Genomic DNA, 12,511 nt, shown 5'->3' with positions numbered 1-12,511 from the left:
AGTCTTTTGTTTAAAAACCATCTATTCTAGTAGAAAAGACATTTTCGTTTCTTAAAAATAAATTAATAAATATGACAATTTTTAATTTGCACCTAGAATACTGAATATTACAGATCAAGGATTTTGAAAATGAAATTCTCAGACACTGCATAAATCTATTAGCAATAAATAGCAAAAAATTTCTGGAAACGTTAAGGAATTCGCTACATAATTTAAGTACGGCCCCTTGCTTATTCCTACATAATACGGAAAGTCGTTTTAGAAAAAGAATGTTTTTTCTGACTTTAACGGACGCGGTCTTAACACGAATAAAAATATTTTAGTGCTTTGAGATTCGAGAAATTTTTCTTTCAAGTGCGAACACGTCTTAATTATTAGTTATTTTAATAAGAAGCAGAAACCGTTTAAGCGGTTGTTGTAAAAATAACGTACTTGGCTATCGACAAAGTTGATATGGTCACATTATTTTGTTTATACATTTTCAGTTAATTATAATGTAATCAATACTTTGTTTGTATCGGTCTACACAAAAACTGAAATTAAATACAACAGAACTAACATCTACTATTTAAATACGCTGACTGTTTGAAAATTATTCTATTTTTCGCGAGCTCACGATGTAGAAAATATTACTTTTTAATTTTTCCATTAAACTGTAATTTGTCATTCGTAATAAGAATGGATTAAAGATACATCTAAAGCAGTACAGTAATTATCGCAGACAGGTGCAGAGTGAAAAATAATACTATTGGCCTTGTATTGAACGGATCAACAATTTCCTGATAAAAATGTTGACAATACAAACTACTATACAATGGAACCAAAACGGATTCTCTTAGAATTCGATTTTATCAACTAATTACACCATACTCTAGTAAAAATATTAACTTCAGTCAATTATTGTGCAGCTCAACAAGGCTAATATTTTTTCACAAAATTTGCGAAATACTTGTTTTCGAGTTCAGTTTTCAAGGTACTTTGCAAATTTTCATTTACGTGGCGCAGCTTCTCAAGCGTACGACGGAAACACGATTTACGAACTGATATTATTTTTACCTAATGATATACAAACATACGTATTTCGACCTCCTCTACTATCAAAGGTCGACCCTGACTTTAATAAGAGTAAAGCACACGTTTGTACATGGACGTTTCAAGTGACAGTCGACAAGAAAAAGTTATCTCGAACACAAAAAAAAACTGAATACAAAATTTAAAAATGTAGAATTGTAAATTTCCGATTGGATTTTTTGTTAATATTTTTAAAGGAGGAAGGTGAGAAATCAGTATATTATAATACACGCATAACAAAACAAATAGTTACACGGAGAGAAGTTTGGTAAAGCCGCTCACCCAACACGTACAATTGTCGTACCAACTACACAGTGAACAGCGCCACTCCTGTTTAGTAGAACGACTCCACTGATTCGCGAAATACATTACCCCGAACAGACCGAACCATTTAATCAACAGTATAGTCGAGCCGCTCTGCAGACAAGTCGCTTGCGGACAGTTCTGCGATTGCGCAGTTTAGGAAAGTATAGCACCCACAATTCGGAGCGATTGATCTCCGTAAGTTTGGGGTAGCAAGTGCCCCGAATCTGGAGCAGACACCACACTAAACCGAGGTGCAGCAATTCTCTCATAACTAGCGCGACGGATTTCCCTAACTCTTCTCCGTGCATTTTATAGGCTATTGCGTAATCTTTAGGTACACGATGTTGATGTTTACTAGGCAATGCACAGCAGTTCTAGGAACGCGAAAAACATGGGAACCGAAAAAGAGAGTTCGGCATATGTTGAATGACTGCCGAATGACCTTCAGCCTCTGTTATCCATAAAAACTGCCAAGATATGGAATTTTGGTTTTAAACTAAAATAGATCATTGCAGTCTTCATCACGAAAGTGTTCACTTCGTACAACAGTATTGTATAACCTTTGAAAACGAATTTTTTTAAAAACTTAATTCAACATTTGTGAACAAATCGCTCACTGGAAGTTGTTTGGAACTCGAAGTTAACTAGATACTTTTTCCTGGCGAAACCAAGAAAACAAAATTATCGACTTACCTCATATTGCAATTAAATATTATTAAACAATGAGCGAATTTAAATTTTTTTATGAATTCCTAGAAAGCGCCATAGTATTTTGAATAATAAACGTTTGTAAAAAAAAATTGTAATTGGAAAAAGTTTTATTTCCTTACTCTCTACAATTCTGCATTTTCAAAAAATTGATTTTGATCATTTTCTTTTTTTGAGTCGCTCGGACAATACTTTCACGTATGTTCGAGCGTCGGAATGGTTTTTGCACCCGGCAGCTAAATTGTAAGACTAAAAAGTGTTTTTTCTTTGTTCGTTGAAATTGACGGACGATTTTCTTGAAATAAGTTTAAAAGTTTTATAGATTTTCAGTCTCAAGAATTAATTTGTTGTTATTTGTCGTTGATTATTTTAATTTTCTACCAGTTTTTTGTTATTACGGTTTTTTGTTGTCGCTGCACATTTTGATGGACTTGTGCAAAAAAAAAAGTTTATTCGAGATATCTTTTGAACGTTTTTCTTGTTGAGATCACGGCGTCTGTCTTGATGACTTATCTCTAATCATAATTTATATTATACTGTTTTATTGATATACTAACATAAATAAATTTGCATTCGAGGGCAAGACGCGCATTATTATAGATACTTAACAATAAAAATACATAATAATTATTAATCATCATATACATAAACAGTCTATAGAATATGTGTCTTTATTATCACGTTACTATATGAGGAACGTTTAACATTAGGGAACGTACTTAAATTATGTAGCAGATCAAAGGAAGGGGGACGTAATTTTTGCAAATTTGCAAAAACTTTCTCCGGAAGATTATCTTTTGTTGTAAATTTTATTATTTGGTTGAAAATTTAACAATTTTCTTAAAAAGATATCCACTCTAGTTGCAAATTCAACTGTTTCGTTAAAATCTCGTAGGTTTGGATTAAAAATTCAACTCTTTTCGTAGAACAATAACCTTTTGTTTAAAATTGACATTTTCGCTGATAAGTCAACTGAAATCCTTTTTGAATAAAAACTATTTTTTCTGCAAATTTTTCTTTTTGATTTAAAATTTCATCTGTTTTATTGAAAATGTGTCTTTTTGATTTAAAAATTCACCTTCTTTTAGTTTTAGAAGAAATTGCATTTTTCTTGAATGAAAATTCAACTCTTTTTTGGTAGACATAAAACTGTTTGGTTGAAAATTCAACAATTTTCTTTGAAAATCATACTTTTTAGTTCAAAATTCTGCTGCTTTGTTAAAAATCGAACTATTTCGTAAAAAAATTCCTTTTTTTAAATTTAGTATTTTTGTGTTGAAAAGAGAACTAAAATATTTTCTGGATTAAAATTCAACTATAAAATAATTTGTATAAAATGTATATTTTAGTGTTAAAAAATAAACTGCAATCTATTCTGGATGAGAGTTCAAATTTTAAAAAAATTTCATTAATTCATCCGTTTCGATAAAAATTACATCCTTTATGGATAAAAAGACAACTATATTCTTAAAAATCCATACTTTTTTGGATGATAAAATTCGTCTTGAAGGTTTCAAAATTCAGTCTTTTTCGCTGAAACATATTTTTTGACCAAATATTCATATTTTGACCTTAAAAAGTAAACTGGAATCTGTTTTGAATGAAAATTCAACCTTTTATTTGTATTAAAAAAAAATTCATCTGTTTTAAGACACATTAAATTTTTTGGATAAAATTGCAAACTATTTGGTAGAGAATTTAACAATTTGGTTAAAAAGTCATCCTTTATGGTTAAAAACTTGACTTTCAGGATTAAGAATTCAAGTTTTTTGTTTGTAAGAAAACTATTTCTTATTTAAAAATTCATATTTTTATCTGGAGAAATCAATTGAAACTCTTATTAACTAAAAATGCAACTAGGTTTTTTAAAGTTCCTTTTTTTTATTTAAAAACTAATCTGTTTTATTATAATTTTTTATCATAATGAAAATTCAACTTTTTGTTTAAATCACTTTGTTAAGAAATGATTTTTTTGCTCAAGTTTTATATTTTTAGTTGAAAGTTCATCTCTTTGTTTGAAAGTTCATCTCTTTGTTTGAAAGTTCAACTATTTTGTTGAAAATTAATCTTTTTCAATGAATAGTTCAAACTTGGGTAACAGTCAAACTAGATTGTTAGGCGATTATTTTTTTGATTGAAGGCTTATGTCTTTGGTTGAAAAATAAACTGGTTAGTGGAAAAGCATTTCTTTTAGTTAAAAATTCTCCTTTTTCGGTAAAAAAATAATTTTCTGAGTTTGAAATTTGTAGAATTTTCATCTTTTTGATTAAAATATAAACCATGACGTTTGTTTTGTTGGGAATTTATATTTTTTGGTTGAAAATTCAAATTTTTTTGTTGAAAAGCCATCCTTTATAATAAAAGACATTTTTTGTTTTAAACGAAAAATTAATTAAATTTTTTTTATACTTGTATCTGCAATACTGTTTTATTCCGTTCATAAAAGATTCTATGTTTTTAGAATTTTAGTGCTACAAGATTAAAATGTTGCTATTTAAATATTAATGTTCAAGAAAAATGAAAAATTAGTCAAAGAAAATTGAAAAATTATTCACGGAAAAATCATCCGTTATGTAATTTAATTACGTCCCCTTATACGTAGCACAATACGCATGGTTAATCCTTTCTCAATTGATAAGTCCATTAATTTTTGAACGGTTCTAGCACGTCTTAAATTTGTGAAATGTACACATTCTAAAGTTCTCTAATTCTCCAACTCTACAGATCTTTTAAAATGTAATAAAACAAACATTTTCGCAGAACGTTTCTCGTAAAGTGTTTTCTTTACAAAAATAAATAATATGGCACACACCATGTACTGAAAAATTTACTCTTTAATTTATATAAAGAAAATAATTGTACCAACTCCCCCAAATTTATTTTACCTTCATTAAATACTTCTCTAAACAAATATTGAAATTGAAATATTGTTTAGAGCCACTTCATCCTCAGAGTTTAACAATGAGATACCCAATGTTTTTTTTCTTCATTTCTTTTCCTTTCAGTTCATCTACTCAAACAATCCTAACTAATTTTAGACTTTGTAGGTAAACCTTTTAAGATTGTGGACCAGAAAGTCAGACATTGACAGGTCGAACATTGTCATCCGAATGTTGTTGTTCTCCACTCTGCCAGCCAGAGTCTAAAGTTGTCGAGTCGCTCAAACAACATTGGGGTGTTTCTTCTTCCTGGTTGCTTCTGTAGTCTCTGTATTCTCTCTCTCTGTTCCTCTCCCTTTCTCTGTCTCTTTCAGTGTCTTCTTCTCGAAAATAAACTGAAGCTGTGGGACCCTCTTTATGTTCTTCATCTGCTTTGGACGAATAATAAGCGTAACGACCCTGTTGTATGACTTCATATTGTGCATCAGGGGCTAAATAAGGCCCCCTTGCATTTCTTGATTCGTCAGTGTTGGAATAACTATTTGATGGGACATCACCTCCATCAGGGGGAAGAGGAAGCGGATGTCTGGACCGTTTGGACAGCTGCCTTTTGCCCAATCGAGTGGCCAAATAATCGACCCCCTCAGTATGCTCAACAGCTGAAACAGACAATTTTTTTTTTTTGTTAACTTTTGGGGAATTTGTCCATAAAGAGCAAAAAAATTTCTTACATCGCACAGTGAGGCGAAAAAAACGTCTCTGGACAAATTGATTTTCAGAGGACAATTGAACCGCTGGCGATCAAAAGGATCAATAGAAAATTGTATTGTTTATATTTTTGTCCTATAAATAAATGTAATGACTTTATTAGTTTTCGAAATAATCAAGAAAATTTTACTTTTTTCTGCAATCGAAACATACACATTTTTTGTGTTTAACTCGCCATAAGTTTTACAATAATAGGAATTTTGTAATAAATATTTCAGAAAATATGCACCATCATATAACGAAACTAATGTAATTCATAGAATCTTAATGAATTGTCACTAAAAACTTATATCGATTTTTATTCGTCTCATGGCGTAAATTAGATATTGAAAGTTTCAAACGCTTCAGGAGTCGAACGAATTTTCATAAAATTAAAACTATAGGTCACCTAAATTTGTGTAAAAATTCAAGGAAGATTTTTGGAAAATATCAGGCAATTATCTTTTATAGTTTTAAAGTCACAATTGACTTAAGATCTCAGTGCTGTCCCGTTACACGTGCTAGCTCGTCCTGGAATATCGTCTGTATAAATGTGCTCGCACAAGAAAATACGCGTGCAGAATGCTGAAAACGGCTCACGCATGAGCTGTCTGTGCACGCACGCAGAGCGCCAACCAATCCCGTGGAATCTGTCGCACTGCTGTGGTGTGAGCTGGCTACGTACCGTTCACCTATCAGATCGGCACTCGAGAAGTAGAAGTTTGCGATGGTGCCAATATTAGTGTGTTTACAGAGAGAGGTTAGTGTTTATCATTGTGAAAAAGCCTGTATTGAAAGTTATTTTAGAAAGTCCTATTTTTTTAAATATTTTGAATGTCTCTAACAAGTTTCATAGTTATTTATATGTGAACGGTACCTAGCCAGCCCGCACTGCAGCAGCGCGACAGATCGCACGCAATTGGTTGGTGATCTGTGTGCGTACACGGACGGCTCGTGCGTGAGCCGTTTCCAGCATACTGCACACGGATTTTCTTGTGCGGACACCTTAATAGCGGACGATTGGAAGGTCAAGCCGGCCACCAAAACAAAAGAGCAAAGGTTTATTTTGATTTTCTCCTAACGTAAATAATGCACAAAAGCATTATTATTGAATAGTTTTAGCATATAATATTCTGTTTAGGATAGTTTAGGTCTACTCAAATTAAAAAGAACCTAAATATAGCATAAAATGGCAACTCACAGTAATTCGATGAGCACAGAACAAATATTGTCGGTGTGCTTAGACACTTCGGTATAAAATATAATTTCCTGCATAAATATTTGTTGGGTGTTTTAAATCACCGTTTTAAATCATGCGATAGTAATTTATTGTTTAAAATTTGAGAAATTAAATAAAAGGGCACTAAAGAACGCTTATACGCTGTTAAATTTGCAGAATTACAACAAAGAAATCCAAAATTTCTTAAAACAAATTGTAATTTAAAAAATGTATACGAATGGTAGTTTCTTTTAACTCTTGAAACCATTTTAAATTATTTGAGATTTATTTAATTTATTTTAAATCACTGAAAATCTTTTAAATCTTTAGAACTCTTCTAAAATTTCTTTTTCAGTGAAAATAATTACTATATCATCGAAATTAAAATTTTTCTGAAAAAGATCTACTCTCGCGTTTTCTTTACGAATCGAACCACAGAACTTTCGATTGTCGTTCGGGTTCTTTCCCATTAAGCTATTAGAGAGATCAAAAGAAGAGTCTTTTAAACACAAAAATACTATTTCAATACATATTCCTTCAAATTACTCTCATTCTAAAAATGTAGCACCTGACTTCAGATAGGATGTATTTCTAAAAAAAGATTCTTCTTTCGATCATTCTAATATCTTAATGGGATGGTAGATATTTGTTCAGAAGAAATTTAATTAAAAATTTAAAGAAATTTATTTTCAATCTAGTCTGTAACGACGTTAAGTATTTTCTATTATTTGCAGAGTTAACTTGATCGATAGGTTGATTTATATTTTCACGCTGGTGAAAAACAAATCTACACTCATTGCTGGTAACTATCTCGGATGATAATACAGATTCCTTTAAATAACTATATTGTCGATATGTTGAATAAAATTATAAAATCTTACGCAAGAGGGGGGAGGGGGTTCATGAATATTTTGAATCCTCACAATAGGGGGGAGGGTCCAAAATTAAAAAAAAAAGCTTACCTTCTTTATCAACCGCAAGGTCATAAAAGCTGCTTTCAGGTCCGCAGCAGGAAGAAACATCTCCAAAGTACAATTCGCTTTCAGATTGCTTCGGGGCCGGATTAGTTTCTTGTTGAAAGGCGCCGTTCTCTACCCCCTTGAGCGGTTTTCTCAATCTTCGACTTTTAATAGTTCCTTCATTTCCTCCTTCAGGATCAGTACTGTTCGAAATCTCCTCAGCGTTCTCGTAATTGTCGGATGGCCGTTTCGTTACTCGTGGCCTATAATCTGCCAGCAACGAAAAATCTTTGGTTTTCTTTCGCTCTATTATTTTTTCGAATCCGAATCGCATACATTTTCAAATTGAACCGTCAACATTACGAATATCAATACTTTGAAAATTTTATACTAATGCCAGTTCAGTATAATGATATTCATTAAAATAAACTGAATATTTGAACAATAATTAACTTTGTCAACAGAGAAGATAATACTTATTTTTTAATAAGGGTTTCGTAGCCCCGGACAGAAACTGAAGTAGGGGAAGTGAGGAGAGAGAAGTAACAAAAGGGAAGTAGGAGAGGGCCAGAAAGGTAGAGGGAGAGGTGTGAGAGGTCATAATGACCTGGTAACCAAACTTCGAACCAGAAAGAATAGGTCGATTTTAAAGATGCATTTTAATTTGTGAATAAACATTTTGCAACCATTTTTTTTTTAGTTTAAAGTATTTATTGGATACCAAGAATAAGTCTCTATCAAAAATAATAGGTTTTAGATGGAATTTCCATCTTAAACAGTTAAAAAACACATTTTTTGAAAGCAATATTTTTCTAACAAAAAAACATTGATTGCACTATTTATTCTGATTTCAACAGATTATAAACCATAATGTGTCGCTACATACATTATTTAAAGTTTATTTAAGTCTATAAAGCATTGAAACTCACATGAAATAGTGAAATAATTGTTGTCTTTTTTAAAAACGTTTTTGACAAAAATGTTCTTTTTCACTGTATAAGATCCCGATAAGAAGCCTGACATTAAAAAGTATTAAAATTTTGGAATCCCTAAGAATGCCTTTTCTATCCTTCGTTTTTTCATTCTCATTAGGCAACGAAAATAATAAGTTACACGGAGAGAAGTTTGGTGGACCCGCTCACCCAACACGTACAATTGTCGTACCAACTACACAGTGAACAGCGCCACTTCTCTTTAGTAAAACGGTCTCACTGATTCGCGAGAACCATTACCCCGAACAAGCCGAGCCGTTTGATCAACAGTATCGTCTAGCCGTTCTGCACACGCGCCGCTTGCTGCACAGTTCCGCGCTTGTACAGCTTAGAAGAATATATTACCCAGATTCCGGAACGGCTGATCTCCATAAGTTCGGGGTAAACAGTGCCCCGAATCTGGAGACAACGACACACCAAACCGAAGTGCAGGTACTATATTTAACCTACCGCGACGGTTTCACCAAAATTCTCTCCGTGTTTGGTTTTAAAATCTTTTAACCTCATTATTATTCGAAAAACAGGAAATACAAGTAGCGAAATTTTCTAAATTAAAAGGAATCAAGAATTTTTATTTCTTGGTTGCTTTGTGGCATCCAAACGTTTTCAGAAAAATATTGTTGTCGCTAGATACAGAAAGGGATTCAATTTAAGAGATAACTTTTACTGTCGTGGAGATTCAAAAAAGGAGGAAAAGAACGAGATCCAGAAGTATTCAATATTTTTCACGCTACCACTAGAGACTAAATAAATGCAATTTTTTAATACGTTTTTTATGCAATTCTTCTAACGGGATGGATATTCTGTCTAAAAGAATTTGTTTTTAATGAAGATTTCATTTTAGTATTCAATCGTTGATTTAAACTTCACAACATAGTTGAAAAAATACTTTTATGCAAAAATTAATGCATCTTTAAAATTGTACCTACTCTTTCTAGTTCCTGTTTTCGGCACCAGGTGACGAAATGATTGACCACCATTCCCAATGCTACAAAAATTCCACAAGCACTATCTTGTCCCGCCGGCCCCTTTCCGTCACACAACCAACATCTAGGTATCTAGGACATCTAGGTGAGACAGCTTTTCTGACCGCGAGAGGGAATTCGAGTGTAGTCGAGTAGCGTAGGTAGGGGGAGTCAGAGGAAGCGACGGTAGGAGAAGTAGGAGAAAGTGAGAGGTGGGAAGTAGGGCACAGAAGTAGGAAAGGATACGAAAGCTAGAGGGAGCGAAGGAAGGGCTATTAAGAAAGTGATGGTGAGTGGAAGAGAAGAAGGCAGAAGAAGGGAATTAGGGGAAGGAAAGTAAGGAGGCACAAGAAAGATAGAGGAAACGAGAGGACGGGTAGTAAGGAAGTGATGGTAAGGAAGGAAAGAGAATAGAGAAGGGGGCAGTAGTAACAAAGTGATGGACAGGAGGAGAGCGGAAGTGGATAGGAAGGGGTAATTAGAGAATAGAGTAAGACGGAAAGGAAGCAGACGAATGAACGGGGAGGGAAAAGTATCCGAAGGTGAGACTTAAAGTTCTGATAGACTACGAAACCCTTTTTTGTAGGCGCCGAGTGCCTACTTTGACTAATTTTTACAAATTATTTTGCAGTATTATAAATACGGTTTAGAACTGACGTAGTTGAATATAATTAACTGAAAATAAATAAAGGAAGACCAATGTAATTCCAATTCGGGAAGAAGTTAGTAGGGATGAAATTTGTTTTAATTACCTTCAGTACTCTCATAATTCTCCATTCGCTTGCTGATCCTTGTCCTTGCTTCTGGGACTTGGGGTCTCCTTGCGGGACTATTTGGATCACTGTAGGGTGGAGGTGGACCCCAAAGTGGTACTGGAGCCTCCAAAACACTATAAGACGCTGTGCTTGATGGATAAGGGCCATTTTGAGTATTTAAAACCGAATATGGTCCACCAGACTGTGAATTCAAAACGCTGTATGGTCCTGGATTATTCTCTGCATTAGCTTCCGCCTGCATGGCTTGTGCATGAAATCCGTAATTTGAATCTGGACTTGGTGCTGGTCCTCTTGATCGACTCCATGGTAAGCGCCATCTTCTATACAAAATTGTTAAAAAACAGTGTTGTTAAAATCCAGGATCTTATTACAAATCACACATGGGAAATATGAATGTGATTAGTAATTTTTTAAATGCTTGGATAAATACAAATTAATACAGAATTCACGCACTTTCCTCAATGTATTAAATTCGAATTGAATTAAAAGAACATAATAAAACAGTCGAAATATTTTTTGGTGACAGATGAATTCTTTTTAATTAAAAAGTCTACAAGTATATGTTTGGTTTAAAATTCATCTCTTTTGGTTAATAATTCTACTATTTGGTTGAAGATTTTACTAATTTGCTGCAAATTCGTTTTTTGTCACTCAAAATTAATTTTCTAAACTGAAAATTCAACTATTTTATTTTTATTTAAAAATTGATTCTTTTTCGTTGTAAATTCAAGTATTTCATTTTTCATTGAGAACTAACCTTTTTTGGTTTAAAATTCAAATACTTGGTTGATAGTCGAACTACGTTGCTAAAGATTCATTTTATGGATTAAAGAATAACCTATTTTGTTAAAAATTGGTTCTTTTTTGGTAAGAAAAAACTCTTTTTTCAACTGAAAATTTAACTATTCGATTATTGGTTACTAGTGGATCGTTTATAGTTGAAAGTACAGTTTAACTGGAAATTTTTTTGACTGGAAATTTTTTTGGCTGAAAATTCGTATCATTTGCAGGGAATTAATCTTCTTGATTGAAAATTTAAATCCTGGCTTGTAAGTTCAACTACTTTGTAAAAAAATAATTTTATTAGTTTCGAAGTATTAGCATAAGATCTTTGGTTGAAAACTTTCTATTCCGTTTTTGGTAGAAAATTGATGGTTTTGAGCTTAAAAGTTTCACTGTTCTGTAGAAAATTCGTATTTTTTGTAATAACAATTCCTTTATTTTCATAACAATTTAAACAATTTACTCGAAGATTAACTTTCTGCTTGGAAATTATCTTTTTAGCCGAAAATTAAAATTTTTGAGTTGTAAATGCAAGTTTCAATGTAGAAAACTCACCTGTTTGGTATGAAAATTACATAATTTGGCTTGACGATTGTACTTTTTTCTTCAAAATGAATCGGTTTCGGTTAAGAACTGGACTATGTTGTTCAGTATTTCGTATTTTTTGTTTCAATTCTTTTTATAAAATTCAACTGGTTATGATTTAAAATGCTAATATTTTCATGGTTCAAATATCAAAAATATTGTTTTTGAGAATAATTTTAGGAGAAAATTCAAATTTGTTGTTGGAAATCTAATCACGCTTTTAAAAAATTAAAGCTTTTGTTAAAAATGTGTCTTTTTGGATGGATCTTTCGTTTTTTTTTTGTTTTTTTTTTCAATTTCAACAGTCTTTAAAAATAATCATGATTTTGGCTGAAAAATTGAACTATTTTGTTTAAAGGGGGAGGGTCGGTAAGGCCGGTTTTCGGCCTAATTTATTTTTGGACCAAAAAATCTGAAAAAATCATGGTAGTATCTTATAAGTATCCCGAGTCAATTGGACGCTAAACGGACTACCCTCCACCCCCCAGCCACCCCCACCCCCCCTACAAATATAGGAAACA

At 32.5% G+C, this 12,511-nt stretch overlaps 1 protein-coding gene across 1 annotated transcript in view; it reads right to left on the bottom strand.

Moving 5' to 3' along the window:
• Positions 1-5,009: 5,009 nt before the first annotated feature.
• The window catches only part of LOC117182921, a 63,971-nt gene continuing 56,469 nt past the window's right edge, over positions 5,010-12,511 (bottom strand). Inside the window, exons 8-10 of the mRNA XM_033376034.1 lie at positions 10,599-10,942; positions 7,893-8,159; positions 5,010-5,623 (exon numbers count right to left, since the gene is read on the bottom strand). Of these exons, the coding sequence (XP_033231925.1) occupies positions 5,163-5,623; positions 7,893-8,159; positions 10,599-10,942 (1,072 nt within the window). The 3' untranslated portion in view covers positions 5,010-5,162. The remainder of the gene's footprint in view (positions 5,624-7,892; positions 8,160-10,598; positions 10,943-12,511) is intronic.

This window comes from Belonocnema kinseyi, chromosome 2 (assembly GCF_010883055.1).
Source record: "Belonocnema kinseyi isolate 2016_QV_RU_SX_M_011 chromosome 2, B_treatae_v1, whole genome shotgun sequence".
Taxonomy (NCBI): domain Eukaryota; kingdom Metazoa; phylum Arthropoda; class Insecta; order Hymenoptera; family Cynipidae; genus Belonocnema; species Belonocnema kinseyi.
The sequence above is the reverse complement of the archived record's forward strand: the minus strand, read 5'-3'. Positions and strand labels throughout refer to the sequence as shown.